General features: G+C 40.5%; 1 protein-coding gene across 2 annotated transcripts in view; it reads right to left on the bottom strand.

The window, feature by feature from the left end:
• DNAH8 (dynein axonemal heavy chain 8) overlaps positions 1–25,199 on the bottom strand; it is a 139,051-nt gene that overhangs the window by 76,477 nt on the left and 37,375 nt on the right. For both annotated transcript variants that reach the window (XM_083731920.1, XM_083731921.1), the window contains exons 22-44: positions 24,928–25,072; positions 22,406–22,518; positions 21,815–21,921; positions 20,937–21,045; positions 20,442–20,628; positions 19,057–19,253; positions 18,371–18,497; positions 16,977–17,212; positions 16,782–16,886; positions 15,881–15,994; positions 15,052–15,114; positions 12,258–12,358; positions 11,006–11,143; positions 10,104–10,344; positions 9,473–9,672; positions 8,067–8,220; positions 7,782–7,945; positions 5,344–5,446; positions 4,738–4,842; positions 2,986–3,147; positions 1,355–1,579; positions 615–787; positions 50–228 (exon numbers count right to left, since the gene is read on the bottom strand). In XM_083731920.1, the coding sequence (XP_083588046.1) occupies positions 50–228; positions 615–787; positions 1,355–1,579; positions 2,986–3,147; positions 4,738–4,842; positions 5,344–5,446; positions 7,782–7,945; positions 8,067–8,220; positions 9,473–9,672; positions 10,104–10,344; positions 11,006–11,143; positions 12,258–12,358; positions 15,052–15,114; positions 15,881–15,994; positions 16,782–16,886; positions 16,977–17,212; positions 18,371–18,497; positions 19,057–19,253; positions 20,442–20,628; positions 20,937–21,045; positions 21,815–21,921; positions 22,406–22,518; positions 24,928–25,072 (3,448 nt within the window). The remainder of the gene's footprint in view (positions 1–49; positions 229–614; positions 788–1,354; positions 1,580–2,985; positions 3,148–4,737; positions 4,843–5,343; positions 5,447–7,781; positions 7,946–8,066; positions 8,221–9,472; positions 9,673–10,103; positions 10,345–11,005; positions 11,144–12,257; positions 12,359–15,051; positions 15,115–15,880; positions 15,995–16,781; positions 16,887–16,976; positions 17,213–18,370; positions 18,498–19,056; positions 19,254–20,441; positions 20,629–20,936; positions 21,046–21,814; positions 21,922–22,405; positions 22,519–24,927; positions 25,073–25,199) is intronic.

Below are 25,199 nucleotides of genomic sequence, written 5' to 3'. Positions count from 1 at the left end.
TGTTAATTCCATTACTCCTTTTCAATATGTCCAACAAGCCAGGCCTTACCTTTGAAAATACGGCCCAGTCCTCTGAAATCCATTTGATCTGAGCAGTTAAATACGACTACGTATTTCCCCAAAGCTTTCCCCATGTCTTTCGTTGTTTCTGTTTTGCCAGTACCAGCAGGTCCTGCTGGAGCTCCTCCCATGTTCATTCCCAAAGCCTGAGCTAAAGTAATATAGCACCTGTAAATGTAAATCCAGATCACTACAGTATGGAATAAGGATGCGTACAAATACAATGCAATTGAACCTCACTCTACATGTTGAACTCAGGTAACACACAAGCCCCCATTCAGTAGCGGTGGCAAAAGGATCAGGTAGCCACTATGGAGCTCAAAGATTCTCAGACTCTGCAAGTCTATGATAGGTCCCTTGCAGTAGGAGGGAGGGGAGATGGTCAGAGAAATGCAAGAGCACTGCTCTGCCCTTACTTCCACACTGCTGGCAAGAGGCTGGCAGAGTTTTGGATGTGGTAGTTCAACTGCCTTCAGTTCTCCCTCGCCTAGACCATTTAGGATTGTTATCATTATTAAATTATAGATAATATGTAATGGATCCACTCTTCTTACCTGTCTGTTAATGGTGTTATAACCAGCCGATCTGTGCATCCCAGAAATTCATTTTGATAAACAAAATCAACATCCGTAATTGACACCAATGTTTGATCGAGATCTTCCTTAAAATAAAATCTGGACTGCTTCAACCATTCAAAATCAGTCACTGATTTTATATGCATTTTAACCTTTAAAAAGAAACATTAATTATATCATAACAGCACAGAAGTATAATTCACTCGGTAAATTAAAAAGTTACTCTATTAAAATTTTCCCCGCTGCTATTTTCTTTCCTAATACTCATTTCTAGTAACTAAGAGCATTTTTTTGTTCTGATTTTTTTTGTCACCATACCTTTTCTACTTTTCTTGCTTTAGTATACTGATTAATTTTGTTGTTTTCATTCTCTATTCCTCTCCCAGCCAAGGCCTTAATGACTTGCTGGGCAGCACTTCTTCAATTAAGTACTTGCCAGCCACCATTAGAAGTTTACGGCAGCTTTGGGCTAAATATGTACAGGTTTAACCATCCTGTGGTGGAGGTTTAAGAAACAGTGCATGTTAACTGCTTACATCTAACCATGGCCCAATTACTCTTCAGAGGAGAAAAATCTAAGGTAACTCTAGCAACTGTTGGAGATGGTGATTCTCTCACACAATCCCAGCCAGGCTAAACAGTGATACTGGATACATAGCAAAACTTAGTAAGTTAGATATTAACTACATTAAAGATCTCAGATAACATTTATACTTTACCAAATCATCAAATATATCACGCTGATGCACATGAATAGTAATGAGGGTTTCAAACTTCACTCTGTCAAACTTCGTGAGATCATGAGTTGTCTGGCCAATAAGTGTATTCAGAATATCCAGAAATTTCTGATTTGTTACTGACATTATTTTCCTATCATCTTTTGCATTGGTTAATGCTTCTTCAGATTCGTGTGTCCACAGCATCTGAATTCCCAGCAACCCTACCTATAATAAATTTAACAAATAAAATATGTGCGTGAATATTTATAGTTCATTCCAATTTATAACTAATAGACCACCAGCTCATACTTTTAAACTATAATTTAGGGTGATTAACTAGAACGATTAATGAATGCGGTTTTGATATGGATTTTCCTTTGGAGGCAGGAAGTAAATCAGGAAGTTTCAAGGGTCCTCTTCTCTATCATCATTTTCACATACATTCAGTGAAGTCCATAAGCAACCTTGTAAATTCCTTTACCATATTGCCATAGTGAAGAACAGAGATAATTAATAATATTTTCTTTAGAAACCGTCAAAGGTAAAACAGTCAGGGTTGTTGTTCTTTATGTCACTAGTATGACTCTTCCCTGAAGGTAAGAAACAGGAGGAAGCACATCTGAAAGCTTATCATGAAGCTTCAAGTGAGAAGGAACTTTGACTTCTGGAATACTCACTAAAAACAGCCTACAATAACACTGTAAAAACTAAGAATGACAGTGGCAAATACGACAATGGACATGGCCAGCAAATTCCAGCTACCCTTCCATCCCCAGTAATATGGGGACTTGTCACCCACAAATAAATGGGTGACAACTTCATAGTGAGCATTATTGCTACTTCATTGGGTATCAAGGCTCATGGAAAAACATTTGTCTTCCTGGGCCCTGATCTTGAAAAAAACAAGCTCTGTTCAGGGATCCTTTACCTACCTTTTTACATACTAGTAGTTGGAATATTTGAAAAGAACCAGGTTTACATCTGTACTTTGCACTGAGGTTTACAGCGTGACCTCGGACCAGTCACCCTTCCTTAGCCTAACCTGCCTCCCAAAGTTTTTGTGGGAATAGAACGAGTGGGGTGAGGAGAGAACCATGTAAATGCAATGCAATGCAATGAATGAATGAATAAACAAATAAAAAAAAATTATGCTGCTATTCAGAAAATTGAACTTGACGGCCCTCCATAAAGCAGCAGATCACAGCATAGGACTGTGGACTCACAGCCGCTCTCTATTCTGTCTTCTCTAAAAACTACCATTTAGCTATAAAATAAATAAAGCAACCACTATCAACATCTTTTCCGATCGTTCATTACACCTGTTGAATCTCATACAAGATATGTCCCTCAACAAGTACACCACAGCCGTTAGCAGAGACAAATAATATTGTGCACACACAAGTTAATGTTAAGCAATCATAAATACCATTGATATCAAAAGGAACCTTAAAGTGGGTAGATGTGCCTATTACTTATGACTACTGTATTTATTCTCACAAATGGCTAAGTCTCAATCCAGAAAAATATGTGCATATCGACAGGCTTTTTCATTTTGTCTTTCAGCATGCAAACCTAGCCTTTTCACCTCAGGCCTTCATAGCTGGATCTTACCTGCTTTTCAGACTTCTCACCTGTGCTGGAAAATGATAAAGGAAATTCAGTAGTTGGTACCCTGGATCACTAATCTGATAAAAGGCTGCCCGAATAACACAGTGTAATGAAGACTGTTGCATTTTCAGTAGATCCATCAGCCAGAGCTCTACAGGTCCTTTTGCATTTACTGGGGTGTCCAACTGAAAAATTAAAAGTAGTGTATTAATTATTCAAAATGGGGTTTACAGTCTCTTTAGTTTGATTGAGAAAGGAGACAATGTACTAACTGGTGAATACCAGAAGTTTGTTCATTTCTGCTCAGGAATAAGGTAGGCAAATCAAACTGGATGCCTCAAAATTCTGCAAAGCTAAGCAAGTTCTGGTATGCTTTCAGACTGGATGGGGGACAGCATGCTGAGATTCCTGCATTGCAGGGGGTTGGAATAGATGACCCTCAGGATCCCTTCCAACTCTACAATTCTATGATTCCATGATCCAAATAGTCCCAATTCTTCCATTTTTGGATGTCTAAAAAAATTACTGGTAAACTAAAGCAATTTTCTCAACAACAAATATATAAGAAAGGAAAGAGAAGAGTTCAAATGGGGTACAATGAGACCATAAGAAAAGACTGTTGGTCTTATTTTAAATGTGTTTCTTAATGGAAACTAGAATACCACCAAGTGAGATTGTGTTCATCGTGTTACTTGAGGCAGGAAAAAATGTTTACTTAAGACAGAACATTGAGAAAGAAGAATTATCTGATGGGTTGGAGTTCAATGAGCTTATTTTGACAAGATTGTTTAACGAAGTTTATTTTTTTGCAATTGTTATGCAAGGCATCCTTTGACTTCAGATATACCCAGCACAACCTAAACAGCCAGTTCCTTGTGTCATGGAGCTGCTGTCCTGACAGTTTCAAAACGCTATTCAAACCTCACAGAAAGACCTGATCGCAGGGGTGGCCATTGTGGGGTGGAATTAATTCATTTTCAGTGTACTGAACTGTGTCATACAAGTTGATATTTTAATTTCAAAACAAGTACGGTTTCCCTTGTTCCTGTCTTCACGGCTGGATAAAAAATGATGTGAATTTGGGGGATTGCATCAAACATTCAGGAGTGATACACTGCTCACCCTAAGATCCTACACACAAAGTTACCTGGGAGTAAAATGCATTAAACACAGAACAAACTCATCTAAGACTAGAATTCACAGGTACACACACAGAAAAGCTAACATGATTGTGCTCTTCCTACTGCTGAGGGCTCCATTCTGGTCTGTCTACTTCATCTAATGAACAAGAATCTACTTCATAAAACATGGTTTACTGAGGAACAAAAGAACTAGAGTACTGTTATAATTTTAAACAGTTGCTGTACATATGATAAAATATGTCAAAGAGCACTGCTTGCTGCTACTTCATGGGCTTGTAGCTCATACATTCCAAAGCTTCACACTGTATAGTAAAAATGTTATTGTTAAAAGTTAGTTAATGTATAAAGACTAACTCCATACTACCCCATCCACAGTCATCAAAAGCTAGCCAAATATTTTATATCTCAAAAACATTTTTATCATCGTATTCAGGCTTTGGCAAGTCTAAGGGGTGGGTGGGATTGTTTATAGTTAATATATTCTAATTAGAGGACAGTCCTCTTACATCCTTCTGCACAAAGAAATAACATTTTATTTTTAACTGAGCCAAATTTCTAGGATGGTAAGCAAGGAAAGATTAATTATAAAATTCAGAATCATACTGAATTATATTTTTAAAATGCAAATATTACAGGAATTTTTTCTCCTTCTCTTGATATGACTGCCATTATGCGATCATAATCCTTTGGATGAAATTCCACTTCATTTATGTTGTCCGATAAACCAGGCAAATGTGGCTGAAAGAAAAATAAAATCCATGAATGCATGTAGTATTCTAGCCAGGACATTTTCACAAATTAGCTTATTTTTGTAAATGAGCACAATTTCTGAATTAAAGAGAAGAGCAAATGATGTTGATGGCCAGATCCCAAAATGGATTTCTTCCCACCATCGGAATTTACTCCTTGGTAAACAGCTGCGTTCAGCCAAAGGTTATTTGAATTTATAGGAGAGTTTCCAATAGGAAGTGACAAGAGGGAGCCATGCTGGAGTGATGAGAGCATAGTAGTTAATGTGCAAGAATTCTGGAATTCACCCTAAGTCTGGCTATAACAAGAGCCTCTATTTTCCAAGATATGTTGAACCATTTCAATGAAACTAGCATAAATCATGCTTACAGTCACTGACTCCTTTGCACTGCAGTTTTAAAGGTACATGAAGTACACAAAATCAGAGCTGTTTCAAATTTGTTCTGCATCCAGTAAATACTATTTTTCCATATATATGTTGGAACCTACCTGAATAGTGTGTGAATCACTAGCTTGTCCAAGTATTTCCAGAAGAGCAGGGTCAGAGATAAAAAAGAATCTGGGAAACAGCAATCTTTTCTTTTCCAAATATCTTTAATAAGAAAAGAGATTTATTTAAGAAAAGGTTTTCCCCTCCATTTTTTGAAGTGCAATTACTTGGGAGTTTCAAATAAATGTAGGTAATATCAATCCAAGATGTAAATTTGCCAGTGGGGCAGAGCTACTATGCTAGCTTTCAGGTAGGTGAGTGTTTACCAGGAGGGAGAGAGAAGGGATGAAGCAGCAGAGGGGTGGGCAAGGTGCAAATGCACCAGCAGAGCCAATCCAGTGTTTCTGTTGCACTGTGGTGACCTCTCCACCACCTCCCCATTCGGGTAAGCGAGCCAGCTAAAAGGTAAAGGTAAAGGGACCCCTGACCATTAGGTCCAGTCGTGACCGACTCTGGGGTTGTGGCGCTCATCTCGCTTTACTGGCCGAGGGAGCTGGCGTACAGCTTCCGGGTCATGTGGCCAGCATGAATAACCGCTTCTGGCGAACCAGAGCAGCGCACAGAAACGCCGTTTACCTTCCCGCCAGAGCGGTACCTATTTATCTACTTGTACTTTGACGTGCTTTCAAACTGCTAGGTTGGCAGGAGCAGGGACTGTTCAACAGGAGCTCACCCCGTGGTCTGGATTCGAACTGCTGACCTTCTGATCAGCCAGTCCTAGGCTCTGTGGTTGAACCCACAGCGCCACCCGCGTCCCCACCTACCAGGTAGCAAACTGCTTCTGATCAATTCTATGCAAAGGATGCATAGCAACAAATCTCAGGATTGCATGCTGAGTTTCCAGTACCCACAAAAGCTTATGCCATAATCAAAGTTTTAATATTTAAGATGCCACAAAACTCCTCATTGGCTTGGCTTGCAGCAGAGTTAACATGGCGACTCCTTTGGAAATGCTCATGCCCATCTGTGGACAGCTTCAGAAGCCTAAGACCTCCACAGGTTGAACCTGGAAATGTTTCTGGAGCTACTGCTGGTTTTTATTAATTTCCTGGGTCAAAGTTGCTTTGCTGCTCTTCTTGCTCTGCTCCTCTGCATTATAACAAGCTTCTGCCCTTTCTGGCCATTATATCCACTTTCCTTTATCTGTGCAACTTACGGGCATTCAGATTATAGGCCCAGCTTATGCTTCTAGCTCTTGCCTATTCCCAATTCTTTTCTTGCCTTAGGAAGCCTTTCCTCATGATCTTGCTAGTAGTAACACTATCTGTTTCCTTTCACAACCACCTGACTTGATAACTTCTTCTGGATTTCTGAACTCTGCAATCCTGGTTTTGCCCTCCCCATGCTAAGGGGGCCCTCTCATTGCAAGCACATGACAGTTGCAGTGCCAGGCAATACAATGGGGTGGCAACAATCTTTGCTCTCCAGGAGTCCATAGAAAGCACACAACAAACAGGTGCAGATGAGAGTTTGAGATGGCAGCAGGGTTTCTCATACCACAGGCACAACACCCTAAAGGCCTTGGGAGTTTGCCTGTTCCCCATTTCTGGTAAGAAGATGTAGTAAGTAAGTGATGGAAGAGGGATTTATGATGCAACTGCGCCAAAGCTGCTCTGTCCCTCACATCCAATGCTACTTTAGCTTTTGCATATTGTGGTACATGCTAATGGATGATAAATCAGTGTTCACTGATATTTATTTTCAGCCTGCATAAACAATAATATTGAGACTCATTCAGGGCCATTTGTAGTTTCAGGGGTTTTTGTGTTTTTTACTATTTATTCCCACACACATCCTTTTAAAAATACCCATCCCAGCTACTGCCTAGTGCCCAACATCACCTAAGGTCATCCTTGACCTTAATTGGAGAGCTAAAGATCAAAATTCCTCCAGCTTCTCCCAATTCCTAAAATTCTGGTACTAGAAAATTAAAAGTATAAAAAGTGAAGCATGGGTGTATAGAAGTCTAGATTTATGGGAAGATCTACTATAAACAGAAGAAAATATTCCTGCTTTTTACCTACCAATATTATCTGTACTTTGAGCCATAACTTAGCTTTGGCAATTGACTGTCTGGAGTGAATTAATAAAAATATGCAAAGTGATTTTTATATTATTATTATTCTTATTTTTTTTTTACCAAACTAAAAACTATATCAAAGACCATAAGCAAATTTACATATATGGGCCTAAACTCATAAATCTGCACTGAGCATGCCAGCTGCACATGCTACAAATCAATCCCCTAAAATCTCTTAATAACTTCCCAAAACACCATTCCCAGAACTCTCCCCTTAATACCAAACACGAAATGACACTAAAAATTAAGAAGCATGCAATGTTAATTAAAACCATAAAAAGTTAATTAAGATGGACTATTACTTTGACCTAAATTAAAAGGATCAGATTTTTTTCAAAAAGTTTGTAAACTTTGTACCCTGTCAATGACTTCTGGCACACTTCCAACTGCTCGTGTAAATGCGGTAAAAGTTGCCCCATAGTCTCGTCTCCAACACAACAGTTAACTACATTGGGGTTTTCATGAGCTCGCTGCATTATTTTTATCCATGATTTGTCAATGTTTTGAAAACGTTTTGCTTCCTAAACAGAGTAAATGTAATGGAAACATGAATGAATATTATGTCATTCTAAAGTGCAAACTACTGCTACGCAGCTACATTTCAAGATCAATATTTACATAACTGAACCATGATAGAGTTACCTGAGGTAACTGCTTGGCAATATCTCCACCGACAAAAACAGCTTCAAGATAAACCCAGAGGTTTTGCACAATCAACCATTCTTCAATTATATCGCTGGAGGTACTAAGTTTGAACACCCAGTTCTGAATCTCTTTTTTAAAAGGTGCATTGTATCTGAGAATAGGAGGCAAGAAAATAGCAGCATGAAATTCACAATATTATTGTTACTATATTCTTTTAACAACTCCCCCCCCCGACTTAAAATATCTCTATTTGGTAGTGCCTTTGTGTAGACAACCCTTTTTTCTCTTCCCTCTTCTCTGCTCCTCGAGTTTTGGAGCTAACTGTGGTTCAGCTTTACAATTGTGAAGGTGTTGCGGCCTTGTTCACACGTAATGCTAAGCCAAACTGTGACTTGGCGTGAATGAGCAAGCATGCTGGTGCACAGTGAGAAAATCAAGACTGCTTGGCTCTTCCCCTGCTGCTGCCATGATACTGAGAACTAAGCCATGGTTTGGCTTAGTATTATGTCTGAACCAAGGTTCATGGTTTGCTTCCCTCAAACCACAAACAGAAAGCCAAGCACAAACCTTGATGCAACTTGTGATTTACCTGGAGTGAGGCAAACCATGAGCTATTATTTGGACATAACGCTAAGCCAGATCGCAGCTTAGCTCCCACTATTAGCTGAAGGAGGGGAGGAGCGAAGCATCTATGATTTTCTCAGTATGTGCCAGCATGCTTGCTCATTCATGCTAAGCCATTGTTTGGCTTCATGTAACCTGTGAACCAGGACTATGGCGAACTCTTGTTAGGCCCAAACCACAGGATGCAACCATACTTGGAAGTAGGTTTTTGTAACTGTGGTTTAGACTACCTTAGTGATAGTGTTGGTGCAGATGTAATACTAAGAGTTTGCTCCAAAACTGAAAGAGAGAAGGGGAGGACACTTACACAAGAGGGGACAAAGAGGGAGGGGTGTGCACATTTGCAAGCTTCTCCTAATCGCCTAACTGTGATAAGGTAACTGGGCACTGTTACATTTGCACCAAGCTGGTATAGGTGGCTGCAGCATCCTACTGCCCTGGCCATTGCTTAGGGTGGATAGCAGAAGAGCACCTTGTCTGGCCTCAGAGAGCACAGCTCCAATTCTATGGCCAAAATTACTCAGGTACCATGAACATACTCGCCTGGGTATGGTGCCAGTTGTCTTGGTTAAATAGGGCAAAGGGTACTCTCTCTCTTCTGTCCTACTCAGCCACAGTTGGAGAGAAGTGAGAGATCCCTGGACTTTTTGTTAATATTGTTTATTATGCCTTTAAATATTTATGACTTGTAAGGTGCCTTGGAAAAAAATATATATCCTGAGTTGTAAGAATGAGACAAAAATGTTAATAAAAGCATTCTACAAAATCTGTGAAACTACCTGTTACTCATCAAAGAGCCCAGGATCATTAAGCTGTCCTCCATCAGTGTAATAATTTCAGCAGATTCTGTTCCCTTGAGAAGTAGCTCTCCTCTTCCTTTGAATGCTGAAAAACTCAAGACCTGATTTGCCCAACTGTCAATTACTTGAGCTAGCTTAGCTTCAATATCCTTTTCTTTTATAGCAGATATACAGATATCCTGCAAAGAAAGAAAGATCCTTAAATTAATTTTTAAAAATACCGATAAGCCAACTGAGGAGTCTCAATAACCTTACTTGTGCCCATGTTTAGGTATACCTCTTTTGTGCACTGACACAAACATTGCTGCACATGAGCAAAGAAAGGCATACCTTCTAGGCCAGGGGTTCCCAATTGGTGATCCATGGACCCCAGTGGGTCCTTGTAACCCACCCAGGGGGTCTGTGGTGCCATTCACATAACAAAAACTACCATAGAGCTATTAAAATTTTCAGAAGTAGAGGATCTATGGCTTGGCCTATGAAAAACAGGTGGTCCACAATACTTAGCTAATTGGGAATGACTCTTCTAGAGCATGCTCACTGACTGTCAAACTGCACCTTAGTCTGGCATTCTCTTTCAATATAAAAATGCAACTGTATGGAAGACTACCTCAATGTCATCTTTATGCTTGAGAAGCGGTGCTTCCATGATATTCCGAAGGCAAAAGGAATCTGATTCCACATCAAATGGATGCCCAGTTGTATCAGAAATCCGGTTCCAGTGTCTTAGTTTCATTGCTTTATTAGTCATCATTTCCAACAGTGGGCAGGACTCACTGAAATCATCTATTCTTTTCTTAAGATCTAAAAATGCTTGCCAGTCTTTGAGCCCCTTAGGTAGTTTGCGGCACCTTTCATTGAAAGAGATTGAACATTTTACTATTTTAAACCTAAAATGTGCAAATACCTTAACAGAAACAAAACAATAAGCTCATTTTTGAAGAAGAAAAACTTCTAAAAGCTTTCCTAAAAACAAATGTATTTGCATCGTAGAGGATTTCATGCCTGGGATCAGACAGATTGAAAGAGCAAGTTCTCTAAAACTGGAACCACAGCTTAGACGGCCTTGCTGTGACTACCTGCTGATGTTGCTTCCCAGGTGTTAGGAATCTTAGGCAGGACTGATCCTGCTTATTTTAAGAGATGCAAAGGCTCATACCACTAAGGTATGCTAGACAATTCCACCAGAAATGGAAATGGGAGCAGAAATTGTCACTACAGTATTTGTATATTCGCCCGAGGTCAATAACAGAACTTGCGCAAGCAAATTCTGGGTTTTACTAGTATTTTAATTCCCCAAACATTACATAAATAACCATGTCATTTTCTGCATTTTTCTGACATTTGTATTACGCTGAAATGCATCCAAATTACTCACATAATTAATTATGTAGTTAATTACATTAGTTTCAGCCATAGGCAACAGGGAAAGGAATGGCACAGGTTTTAGCAGAAGATAAAATGTACATAGTGTGGTAGGTGGTTTGCAAATCATGTAGAAAGTAAGCTCACCTGTTTTGAAACTCCAGAAGTTCAGCATTAATTTTTTCAATATCTACATCTCCCCAGAGAATTTCATAATACCCACTGATATTATTCATCACAGTATCGTACAACCCATACAGCTTTTGAAGCAAACTTAGCTCCTTCCTGCAAAAAAAACATTGTGATGGAGCCACTAGCATACCTTCTGTTGTAAAAGTGGGACACAGGTGGCGCTGTGGTCTAAACCACTGAGTCTCTTGGGCTTGCCAATTGGAAGGTCGTGGTTCGAATCCCCGCAACAGAGTGAGCTTCTGTTGCTCTGTCCCAGCTCCTGCCAACCTAGCTGTTTGAAAGCACACCAGTGCAAGTAGATAAATAGGTACTGCTGTGGCAAGTAGGTAAATGGTGTTTCTGTGCACTCTGGTTTCTGTCACAGGGTTCCGTTGTGCCAGCAGTGGTTTAATCATGCTGGCAACATGACCCAGAAAGCTGTCTGCGGACAAACGCTGGCTTCCTTGGCCTGAAAGCGAGATGAGCGCTGCAACCCCATAGTTGCCTTTGACTGGACTTAACTATCCAAAGGTCCTTTACCTTTTATCTTTACTTTGTAAAAGTACAGCTGATTTGATCTGAACTGTGATCAAAACAGTGGTTCCCAATGTGTGGGGCATGGCCCCCTGGAGAGGCACAGATTTATCCCAAGGGGTTCACTGATTGGGGTGGGGAGAGACTTTAGCCTCCAAGACTTGGGATTTTTTTCCCATGAGGCAACTGAGCATCAGGGTGCTGAATTCCAAAAACACTGAGGAGAAGAGAGAAGACAGCTGTGCTGGTACACACATACACCTGCTGCCACATTCACGGGAATGTAGATTCCAAGATGCTTATACTAAAAGTCTTCCAGCCTGCTGCCCAACTTCATTCTGTTAATATCTTACACAACTGCGGTTTCAGTTCCAAATCTAAGCAAAAGCTTTCTACAGCTGATTTTAACTGCTCATCTCTTAACACCCCTTCTGCCTCATCACTCCCATGACTCACTTTTGATTCTGCAGAACAAACATCACATGCAAGACACATCTCATAGCTGTCCCTCCTTCTTTACTTCCTCCTGTGATTCTTCACATTATAGCAAGTTTTCAGAGGAGCTGAGTTCCGAAGATTATATATAGTGTCCCCAGTGTACAAATACAATATTGTGCAAATGTCTCTCCCATCATTAAAGCCTTCCTACAATGCTTAACTTATTCTGGCAGGTGGAACAATTTTCCACAGTTACCTGATTTTATGTAAAACTTCATAGTCCGTGACAGGCAATCCAAATAGCTGCTCACCAGATGAATAAGTAATAAATTTCCTCCAGAGCTCATCAAAATTGGCCTAATAAATAACAGAAATTAACAAAGGATTTAGATTATATAACACAAACATAGCGATCCTTTACTACATGCATATCCAAGACTAGTCCCTTGGGCTTCGTTCTCATATGAGAAGTCTGGGGATTAGATCAGGCATAACATAATGTTCATGATGCACTTTGTACGCATGAATGTATTACTTGCAGATCTCTGTGAATGCCAATTACACAGGGCCAGTTCACTCTGGCATGCTAATCATTTGATGGCTGAAGCAATGTTTTTCAATGAAGTTGGTTCCTGCACTCAATAGCTATGAGTTGTCAAGTATGGAGTAATCAGGTGGCGAGAAATCAACTACTATATATATATGCAATGTTTATGTTAACTAGGCCACCAGCACTTTCTTAGATTGGTTTGGATACTGCAGTCATGTGATATCTTCTTATCAGAAATGCTTCATGTAATCAGCATTTAGATTTATTATATTTTAAAATGTTTCTAGCCCGCTTTTCTGTTTAAAAAGTCAATGTCCGCAGTGGCTCACAAATTAAAAGAAAGCATGAAAGAAAACAACAACAACAACAACAATAATAATAATAACAATAACAATAACAATAATAACAACAATAATAATAATAAAGCCAAAATATCAGCTAGAGATTAGCTACAGAAAAACACAGCAAGAGAAAACGTAACAACTAATCTTCCCCTTGTCTTAACACAAAGCTTTGTGAGGAGAAAGATGTGAGAGGAGATGGAGAGGGAGTTCTGAAGCTTGTATGCATTGGCTGAAAAGATGCTGTCACCATATCACCTCCCCAACCTTTGAGAGCAGGCCATAGGGGATGCAGAACCTGCCTCAGATTAAGACCTAAAAGAGTGGCGGACAGCTCAGAGTGGAAGAAGTACTCCTTAAAATACCCTACTCCCAAGTAATTTAGGTTTTAGGTCCTAATACCAGAACTGCAGGTTGGGCCTGGAGCCCATGTAGTCAGCACAAACGACCTTGGTTCCCTACAGTACAGTCACATGCACAAAGTCCTACAAAACAACTTGGGGGAAACAGGGAATTCGAAGTCTGCTGGTATAATATGTGGCAAATACATACATGTGAAAAGGCTTGGTGAATCAATTTGATCATTAGCTATAACACAGAAAGGGTTGGCAATGTCGCAGGGATCTCATTGCCCGTATCACGACTGTTTACTAGGAGCGGGAGGGGGAGGGTCAGCATGGTGCAAATGCAATGGTGAGAGCACAGGATTGACTCCTCCAGTGCATTTGCATCGCGGCTACCTCACCCTCTACCTGCGAGTAAGCTGCAGTAATGTGGGTGACAAGTCAGACAAGCATCACTACTCTACCAACTACTGCTGCCATAAGTAAACAATGTCTGAATTTACAAATAGAAGAAGAAGAAGAGTTTGGATTTGATATCCCGCCTTTCACTCCCTTTAAGGAGTCTCAAAGCGGCTAACATTCTCCTTTCCCTTCCTCCCCCACAACAAACACTCTGTGAGGTGAGTGGGGCTGAGAGACTTCAAAGAAGTGTGACTGGCCCAAGGTCACCCAGCAGCTGCATGTGGAGGAGCGGAGACGCGAACCCGGTTCCCTAGATTACAAGACTACCGCTCTTAACCACTACACCACACTGGTGTATGTAGAAAGGGGCGGCGGCTGCACACTGCACTCACATTCTGATAGTAGGCTACCTTGTACTGTTTGATGAGCTCTTCTTATCTTTCACAGAGTCAAACAGCTACACAAGATTTAGGGCAGCCATTTGACTCTCACAGGGCCATATAAAAGGTTAGTCTCAAGGTTATCATAATGAGAATCAAAACAGCAAGAAATACGATGCCATAGGCCCCGATAAATGAAAAGTAGAAAATGTTTACAGATTAAAAACTTTTATGGGACTAAAGCTCAGATATAATGCAACACTTCAATAAAAACAATTTGGTGTATAACTAGTTAGAATGAAGCAAACCATCATGCAAAAATTGTTTTGGCTCCCCTTGTTTCAGAGTGGGTGCCTATAATACCTCATGCTTTAGGTAGGCCCCCAAAAGGATTCAACCTTTCTTTTAAAAATATATTTCCAAAGACAAAGCAAAATGTGTGATGCAGTTACTGGAGAGTGTGAGTCTAAAACTGGGACTGAGACTGAGGGGAATAACTTGCATCAACAAAAGGTAGGGGGAAAACACAGGCGCGTTCTAGAGAAGTCAGTTTACTTCCTTCAGTTTGTCTTTCCCGTCTTTGACCACAAGGCGAAGCAAAATCCCTGGCTAATGATGCCAGAAGCGGCTTAGTCATTCTGGCCACATGACCCGGAAGCTGTGCGCCGGCTCCCTCGGCCAATAAAGTGAGATGAGCGCCGCAACCCCAGAGTCAGCCACGACTGGACCTAATGGTCAGGGGTCCCTTTACCTTTACTTTACCAATGGGAGAAGGTGAGATATAAATGTAATTGATTAATTAAGGTGCTCTGGGAGGTTTTTTGGCTGAAGGCAGGTAGAAATGCTCTAAATAAATAACCCATAAGTGAAGGCAAAATATTCTAGGGCACTACTGAGAACTGTACTGAATAAGGTGCCCACCAGTGTCAATGTTCTGAAGAGTTTAACAAATCAAAAAGAAGGGTTGCTGAATCATCCATTAAGGCCTACCCAAATACCACACCACTCAGTTTAACATCTTAAACATTCTTACCTGAAATATCTGCAATCTGTTGCTAGCTTCTTGAGGTGGTGTATTTGGAACCATGGGTCCCTCCTGTAATAGGCAAAATGTAGCCAATAATTAATATATATTTAAAAAATAACTCTGAATCCTATGCCCCATTCTCATATCCACTCAACAGACATAGATATCACAAGGACTAGATGAATTTCATGTTATACATAGGAATGCATGTGGAATTTGATTTCCATAAATTCCAATGCAAACTGGTCTGATTATCTCCCATAACAGAATGCAACTATCTTTCAGATTTTGCACTTCTCTGAATTTTGGCGCCACACTTGGGTAAAATAAATACTTCAATACATTAAAAATAAATAGCTGTAAAATAAAATAAACTTAGAGATGCACATGTTGCGATAAAATATACATTTAAATCCGTATTTTTGGAATTTATTTATATCCCAATATGATTTTAATGCATTTTTAAAAAAAGAAACACCTGCAGATGAATGTAGCAAAAGGAGAGAAGTTTATTAATTTATTAATAAAGGAATGCAAAACTGATATAGGCTGCAAACAGACTGACCTGTCCATCATATGTTATAGGCCTTCATGTATTAGACTGCCTATAATACATATTCTAAAACAGAACAGCAGAATTGTTTTTGACTGGATATTATAATTTCTGCTAAAACCATATATGACCTAAATTTAATTTTTTCAAACCACTTGCTTTTTCTTAATCATAGTGCTTTGCTTTGCTCAACACAAGCCAAATTAGATGAGACAGTTTACATATGTATAGTGTGAGATATATATGTATGTGTGTTCTCTGCAAACTGTTCAAATAAATTACCATTTCATATGCTGTTTCATAGCTCGACACATCCTCACGGAAAACCTCAACAGCCTCCAGTAGCTGGCTCTTAAACTTGGGCTGCACTTGAATCAGCTCATCTTGAACACTGGCCTGCAATATAAATGGATGTTCAAAAACTCCAAGAAAGTAGCACCCGTACAGTTTCAACTTTATCTATTCAAATGTGGATGGGCTGCCCTCCAACTCTAGGACTCAGACAGCAAATGTCAGTATGACGTAGAAATAAACTGGTTTACAAGTTGCCTCTTCGGAAGGATTCCAAAATATATGGAGCAGAAGAATTACACAGAACTAAAAAACAACCAGGTCTGTATTTTGTAGAAAGAAGATTTTGAGAGCATCATGGGCCAAAAGCAGCTTAGTCAGTGGAGTGCACTGATGGAACCCAGCTGGTTCCCCCACCATTGTGTCCATCCCACACTGTCTTCCCTATTACCTCTTCCCTCCCCAGAAGTGGCAGTGACCAGGCAGTTGGAAAGCAAATGTCTACCATGCTGGGTAAGTACTACTGTCATGGGTGTATGGATGAGGAGCAAAAGTTCAAGTTCAAGTGAAAAGTCCTGGAAGATCATAAAGGGAAGGGATATGCATCTTGCAGCCATGAGCCAGAAGAGGTAACTTGGTTTGGAAAGAAATGTGAAACACGGCTATTAGAATCATAGAATTGTAGACTTTGAAGGAGCCACAAGGGTCTTAGAACAAACAATTGAGGAACACAAATCTCCAGTCCAGAAGCACCATAGAGATCCATAAACCAGGATTGTTGATCTTGGAGCACAGGCCAGATGACCTTATACACTCTAAGCTGATACTAATGAACTTTTATGAACTGCCATTAATTAATTCTCACATAATGGTGTATGTTTCATATACTTACGGCTTTGCTTTGCAGCTTTATGAAAGAGTACCGTAATGTATCAACTCCTTCTGATTCCTCTTTTGTCACTTCAACTTCAAATCTATTTAAAATTGTATAAGCTTCCTAAAAAGAAAAAAAAGAACAGGATGCCTCACAATTCATATTGTCAAAAAAGTAATGTCAACCCCAGCTCTTAAAAAAATAAAAACTTACTTCAATGGGCCCCATAGTCATATCCATTTCTATTTCCTTGTCTCGTATATGAGCCAGAGCTTCCATAGCAAATCTGACATCATCTAAATCTCGAATTGGTCGAGATAGTTTTTTCAAATATTCTGCTATAAATGTTATCATGTCTTGCATTTTCTTCTTGTACTCCTCATTTAAATAGCGACAGAGTAACATTTTCCATGCTTTAGCTTCAATTGAGAGCGCCAATTTCATTGGTCCTATGGAAAAATTACAGTCTCTAGATCATACTGTACACAGAAAGCAACTACCTTTTTGCATGTCACACATTGAAAGGAAATTGCACAAACAAGTTTAAAACAAAACAGCCTAGTCAGCAAAATTACAACCTTTAGGCTGTGACCCCAAAATTTTAGCAAGTAGTTTTGCATGCCAAAGGGACTTTGGATTTGTATTTCCTAACCAACAGCTTTCAGAGGAGTCTCTTCAAAATGAAGGCTGTGCATCCTTCAGGCATGGGTCTATACGATGCAACAGAATCTCAAATCGTTGCTAGATGATCAAAACCCTGCTTCTTTAGATTTTGGTTATAGTTAGTAAAATAATATATGTTATTACATCTTCATGCTTTAGTCTCCCTTTGATCTCCTTAACAGAGCCCCCTGATGTCAAGTATCTAATTGGAGTTATGTAACAATTAGAGCCAATAAATTTAGTCATGGGGGGAGGGGATGTTTCCACTGTGTAACTATTTCCTATAACAGGGAATCAAGAGGAGACCTAGCAGTGCACAGAGGTTATCCATCACACATTCCAAGAATGTGCAAAGCGGCACATAGGGCTGCCTGTGCTGGCCCTGCCCTCCTCTGCCTTCAGACATTGGACAGACAGTGTGAAGAGAAAACCTAAGCACGTTCAGCTAATTGTGCATAGACTCTTCCATCCTCAACTGGAGGTCTCAGTCGCATGGAGCTGTCAGGGCTGCTCAAGGCTCCCCAGCCTCTCCATATGTTCACAGAGCACAGTTCACAGATAATAACTTCTGAACTGGACTTTAGAGATGAGTGGGTTATTTCCTAACATAATATGGTTGGTTACTGGGCTATGGCATGATCTTTGTCAGCCTAATAATTGTAGTTCAAAGTAAAATTTCCACAAATGCCCGATTTGTGTTGCTATAACAAAATTTCAACTCAGTGCTATTACTGTAAAAAAAGTATTAGGGCATTTCTCTAGGATAGACAAAAGACAATCTGAAGACCTAGAAACAACAGAAAAGGGTCAATTCAAGATTGCAAGATCAACTTGCAATTGATACAACTATTCCAAACACTGCTCAGAAAAGCAAATAACTTGTTGCCCCCAAAGTGACAATTTATTTTCCTGCACATTGCACATAAAGAAAATGGTTTTCATACCTGTATTCAGTTCAATGGGGCCAACAGAAATTGTAGGTTTTAAATCTTCTATCTCTTGTTCAAAGGTAGCGTAATGAAGAATCTCTGACCTGATCTCAGTCAGAGATGGGTTACTGGCTAAAAATTGCTGTAAGCAGTTGGAACGGATTATTAACATGAATTATTTTATTCTGTTAAAACAGTATTCAGTAGTGTAGTGTTACTTCAAAGGCTACATAGGGAGTGTGGCACATCCATATAGCAGCTACATCAGAGCTGCAAATAGCAGCTTGCCCAGGACATATTGCACTGGCCTGCATTGAATCCCCCACTCCAAATCCTGCTCTCCATGGATGCTGCCACCTACCAACTACCAGAATAACCCAGGAGCCTATTCCACCCGCTTAAAGTCAAGATTCACAGTGGGAACAGCCCTGCACTTCAGTTTTCAGCCCACAAATACAATACAGCACTTATGTTCAGCTCCTCAAGCAAACTTTTTTCCTTCTGCTTTCTGGTAAAAACTGTGAATGTTGTTATATGAATAGGGTAGGATTTGAGGGGATTCATGTGAGTGCAGGTCATCTGCACCCAGGGGACACTGACACTTAAGAGACCCTATGCACTAGCTTTTGAACCATGAACCAAGTTGAGTAAAAAGAAATGTAGTGCTTAAAATCACAACAAAGGCTCAGAATTCAGTTTACCTGAACTTTCGCATCCCTGTCTTCTGTCCACAGAGCTTTATATTTTTGAAAGTCTTGCAGCGCTTCACTAGCTGCTTTCCGTACAGAGTTTACCGATGAGGACAGAAGCACAACTAACTTGGAAATATCTTTGTGTTCTGCCACTCCTGGATAGAAATTTCTCAACTTTCTTGCAGGATATGTCTCTTCTGGTGTTTCTGAGAAATATGGTTAACAACATAAATTCTGTAGCCTCTCTTTACACTCCCCTTCCATATATCAAAGCAGAGCAAAAACGTAAACAGCAGAAATCTACACTAATGAATATGTATTTCTTATTGAGCATAATCCATTAAAAAAAATTCACTGAGATTTAACAAGTTTTTCATTTTTTTTTTATTTAATAGACCGGGTTACTACTTTACATTTCCTGGATTGTGCTCTCAGAATCTATTATACTTACTTATGTATTTCTGAGAAATAAAGACTACTTGTGTTTTTTGTTAATCCCTCTTTATCTGGAATATATATCCTTTGCCTACTAATCAACGATATCAAGGGGGCTTGCAATATGGTCAATGTACAATAAGGATGACAGAGGACCTGAATATATTTGTTTAGGATAATGGTCCAAATACCCTCTCTTTAGATATACACTTTTCCCTTCTTCCCTCGCTGGCTGGCAAGCAGGCCCGTAAAAACAAGGGTTTTGGCCACACGAAAACACAGCAAATGTAAGTTGCGCTAGCCAACTCTCTAAGGTATGTTCGGGTTCATGGGGCAAAAAGCAGCACCATAGCCAGAGGATGCACAAAGTCCCCTCAGAACACACCCTTTCTGCTCTCCCTGGTTCCGCAACCCAAGAGGTGGTATCTAGTTGGCCTTGCTCATTGCTGGGGTCAGACTTTTTAAAAATTAAAGTGGCAGGAAGCTAAAGTCTCAGTTGCTAATGGTGCCACTGCTCTTTTGCCATGGTGCTACTGGGTTGTTTTCGGGGGTCATTTGGGTCCTCTGGCCTGTGCAGGATCCTCTGGGGTGCACAGGATCCTAGACCTGAGAATCAGAAGTTGAACAAGTAATACATAAGAGGGGGTGTTTTATCCACAACACCATGCACATGTCACTTAAAAATTGGGCATTTCACAGTATAAATGCCCAGCTGGAAGTAGGCTGGGTTAAGTGTAGCTTTAAAGCAGTGTTTCCCAACCTTGTGCCTCCAGATGTTTTTGGCCTACAACTCCCATCATCCCTGACCACTGGTCTTGCTAGCTAGGGATGATGGGAGTTGTAGGCCAAAAACATCTGGAGGCACAAGGTTGGGAAACACTGCTTTAAAGAACAGTTTTGAAATTTTGGAAGCAATGGCACTTTTTAATGGAAAAGAGGAGCAGAGGCTACTAACTTACTTTCTTCTTTTCTCGCTTTCCCGCCTATTAAGCTGGGTGATGCAACAACATTGCTTTCCAGGGTGGTACTGGATCTTGGCGGGTGGTGCAGCTGTCCCCAGTGTGCCACCCCACGGCTTACATCCAGTGTCAACTGAATCATGCGGTTGATGGCTTGCTGGATATCATCCAAACTAGGCACCATTACCTATGTAGAACACATAAATGCTTTCCATTAAACACAATGTCTTAAACCCAAATGTAACTCTCTTAAACCCAAACACAGTTTGGCAAGCATTTGCCATCAGCAGCCCATAAGCTTGTGAGTTCTCAGCAAGAAGCTCTGGGTATTCTCATTTTAAAAATTTAAAAATTTAAAATCATCTCTAGATTTTGTATGTGAGTTGTACACTACTTCATCCAAATCTTCAAGAAATCTATTGAACAGCACTGCAAAAGTTAAGATAATCAGAAGAAATTAAGGAGCTCGCCTTCTTGATTGCATAAATCACTTACAACATTTGGAATAGCTAAGTGTACTTCAGCTTTTAGAAATGTAATAACATCTTCGGGTTTAGTAGTTGCTGTCTGAGGTAAATAGGGTGGCCGTCCAAATGAGCTGGAGCTGAAAAAGAAACAGGAAATATTTTATTGATATGCCACTGCAAAATGCTGAAATGGGGAGGGGGTCAGGAAGAGAACAGAACAGAGGACACACCAAGAGGGTTCTATGGGGCAGCAAGGGAGAGGTTGAAGAGAGGAAGGGGGAACATCCAGCTCTTCCAAGACAGGGAAAGTCTGGTCAATTGCTGTGTTTGTTTTCTTATGCCAGTGGCAAAAAAGTAGTAGCATTTTGAGAATTGTGAAGGAATAGGACTGAGTCTTGTGGGGAAAGAAAATCCACTTCAAGATTTGAGAAGACAACCTGTTCAGTTCAGTTCAGTTCAATTTATTGTGTTTAGTGAGCAGCCATTACAACCTGTGTAGAATTTTCTTCACCACACAAAGCCTCTTTTACCACGTAGGTAAAGGTAAAGGGACCCCTGACCATTAAGTCCAGTCGTGGCTGACTCTGGGGTTGCGGCGCTCATCTCGCTTTATTGGCCGAGGGAGCCGGCGTACAGCTTCCGGGTCATGTGGCCAGCATGACTAAGCCACTTCTGGCAAACCAGAGCAGTGCACGGAAATGCCGTTTACCTTCCCGAAGGAGTGGTACCTATTTATCTACCTGCACTTTGACATGCTTTTGAACTGCTAGGTTGGCAGGAGGTGGGACCGAGCAACAGGAGCACACCCCGTTGCGGGGATTCGAACTGCCGACCTTCTGATCGGCAAGTCCTAGGCTCTGTGCTTTAACCCACAGCGCCACCCGCGTCCCAACTTTTACCACGTACCTTGAAACAAATATTCGCTTTTTAAGGGCATCCAAGGATAATCGAGTAGCTTTCTGTAGGCTGTCCAGCAACTGATGACTAAAATATGCAACTACTTCTTTGCATTCCTACAATTAAGAAAAATGTGTTCCTGTTAAATATATCCCAGAAAACAGCCAACACTTTATCTCTCTTCTCTTTTTTTCTTCAAACCAATAGATCAGTTATCTAGTTATTACTGAGTTGGTCACAGGGGATTTGACTTAGAATCTTCTTACGTCCAGTAAAGCACCAGACCAGGAAACTCACACCTTGATCCTTCTTCATGGTACAGATCCTGCTTTGCCCTTCTACCTGCCCCAAACCCTGGGACTACTGAACTTGCCCTTGCTTGACCTCAGTGAGGGGCATTCCCATAGTTCAGGACAAAAGACTGCAATCCCACTCTCACTTCCAAGTACCCCCAAAAGAATGGAGAGAGGAGGAAAAGCTAAATAACATTTGAAAATTGTCTGTACAACTTGTGTAACAGCTTTGCAAATAATTTTCTGTTCAGTTTCAGTAATGTGCGTCCTGCACTATATATCCGGTTACTCATTTGCAATGGAATACCTTTTTAAACTCATCTTCCTTCTCACTGTCCTCAGCGTCTTCACTACTAAGGATACCTGAAGACGCAGAGGTCTTCTCGTCTGATGAACTTCCAAATGCTACATGCTTCCCTTCTATTGAAAATAAGATACAAAATAAATTTAATATAGTTCACTCAACTGACAGTCCTGTGCAGAAGTTCATACCAAACACTGTACATACGATGAAAGGGAAAGGATTACTGTCAGCTATTCATGCACTAAGACCTACTTTTTCCATAAGATTTTGCATACGTAAAGCACAATACATATAGGCCTCATCCCTGCAACCAATACATTACAAAATTGAGGTTAATAGGTCATGTAGGTCGAGCCTTTGCACAGTGGGCCCTATGTATATAAACCCCTCCACAAATGTTAATTCAATCATATAAAGGTCAGACAAAAACTGGGTAGGAACAACATGGGAGGCAGGCAGGCCACATTCACCCCAATGCTTCATCAGGTGAATAGCAGACATGGTTCACACTCAGCCCCACTTTGTGCATCACTGCAGCTGAGCCAGCCCTTGGCACCAAACATTATCCCAAAGTAATGGATCCGATTTGCCAATTTCCCTTACCTATACTGCTCTAATATTCCAGAGACCGTTCACCTTGGAGACCTTCTGCATAAATGGGTACAGTCTACCCTGAGATTTATACCGTCACTGGATGCTATTGGAATGGCAATAAAGTTGCACACCACAACAATCTTCACAGCTGTGCAAGATTCCAGGGGTTACAGTTGCTTACTTGGGGTTCATGTTTAACTTTGGAAATAAGGCACAGCTGAGACTGTAGTGTCTTTACAATATATGGTTTATTTACACACATCTATATAACCTGAGCCTACTGTGGTGGGTTTCAAGGCGTTACACTCAAAGAGAGTCTTGTTTCCTCCGTAAGCACAGCCCTGAATTCAAAAAGAAATCCACCATGGTTCTCTGAACCTCTGCAGCTGGCAATATTTTGCATGCTGCCTCTTCCCTCCAGCCCAGCAAAACTCTAAAACTCTACTTCAGAAGTTTTGTCTTTCTAACAATTATGAGTTGAGTGAGGGGCCCCTCTCATTTGCCTTCTGGCACAGAGCCACTCCCTTTGTCACAGCTATCAAGTCATCTTTAGTGGCCATTACAAGGCTGGCTCCTGGCTTGTATTTTTAACATGCTAAAGTCAGTGTATTACACCCAGGAATTAGAAGCGGGGTCCAGGCACCCCACAAACCTATAACAATACTTTGCAAGGCTCAAGCCCCTCTCTCAGAACAAAACCATTCCAGGCAACCTGCCCTTCAGAAAGAATAGAGAACTCTCCCAGTGGCTCCTGCTGATTTTGATTACTGAACCAATCAGTCTTCAAGTTGTCTACCCAGTGCACATATTCTGTTACCAGAGATCTTAAATTCTTCTCTGCCTGTACTAGAAGCAATGTCACTTCTGACTGCAGTGCATGAGATTTCATACCCCAATGAATGATATGTGCTTTGTGGTGGCATAGTCCAGTCTTATAATCACATATGAAGCTTCATCCATGGTACAGAGTGCTACAATGCCAGTCTTGCCACCTAAAGATCTAACCGATTTAAGCTTTGACTTATGACAGACTCCATGCACCCTGTACCATCGGTTCTTGGCAGCACGCACTGCAGTCTCCAGACTTGTGTCTAGCAAGGCACCCAGGTATTTTACACGATGTGTTGGTACCACCTGACTCTCTGTTGCATTCATGAAAAACCCATAGTCCTCCGGTCTCAATACACCAAATGAAGGAATGATGATGACCAGATCATGATGTTGTCCAGGTAAGGGTACAGATGTATCCCTACCTGCTGTGGATAAGCCATAACAGTCACCATGATCTTTGTGAAGACCCCAGTGCCCACTTGAGAACAGCTGGTCTCAAGATCAGGCACTGAATAGGAAGAAGTGTACTGAGGATTGTATTGCAAAATGCCTATTTGAGCTCCAGCCTGGATAAAGAAGCAGGCTCCTAACAGATCACAAATCTACCAGTCACTGCTGGTGTGATGAACCAGGAAGGCAGGCAGGCAGGCTGAATAGGGTGGGGTGGCAGAAAGATGTAATGAGGAACAATAACAATAGTGTACAGGATATTGGCAGAGCAAGGGAGTGCAAGGGATGGAAGCTCCTGTGGAACATGCCCCAGAAATGATATCTGTTTTTTAAATATTATTTTTTATATTTGTATCACTACTTTTACAATACTGTTCTGCTGTTTTTATGTAGTATTTTTGTATACTGCATAGAGATTTTTAAATTTGGAGCAGTTTAGAAATGCTTTTGAATAAATAAATGAATGTCACATTTGAAGCATTAAAAAAACAACCTTCTTATAATCATTGATAGTAAGGAATCTTATATATTCATCTAATCTTGGACAAAGAACACACACACCTCACAGAAAATGGGAAAATAAAATGTGCATGAATAATGTAACTACTTGGTTTTTTTTGAACATTTCACACAGGGATATAAAAAAATACCTTGTGCTTGAAATTTTTTCACAGATGGTTTTTTAGTACGCTTAACTTCATAAATATGCTCAAATATAGATATCAGTTCTTGCACAGCATCTTCTATGTGCCTGCTTCTGTTGTTCAATATTTCAGCCCATTCCTTGGTGCATACCTGTTCATGATATACAGGAAGAATGTTTACAATACTGGGGGGGGGGGGGTCAGAACACTTGACCAAGGTTGAAATTCCATTAGTTAATACCAATAATATATCACAAATGAAAACTTATTTTGAAATG

Source organism: Podarcis gaigeae (assembly GCF_964106915.1).
Source record: "Podarcis gaigeae genome assembly, chromosome: 3".
Taxonomy (NCBI): Eukaryota; Metazoa; Chordata; class Lepidosauria; order Squamata; family Lacertidae; genus Podarcis; species Podarcis gaigeae.
This window is presented reverse-complemented; position numbering and strand designations above follow the sequence as displayed.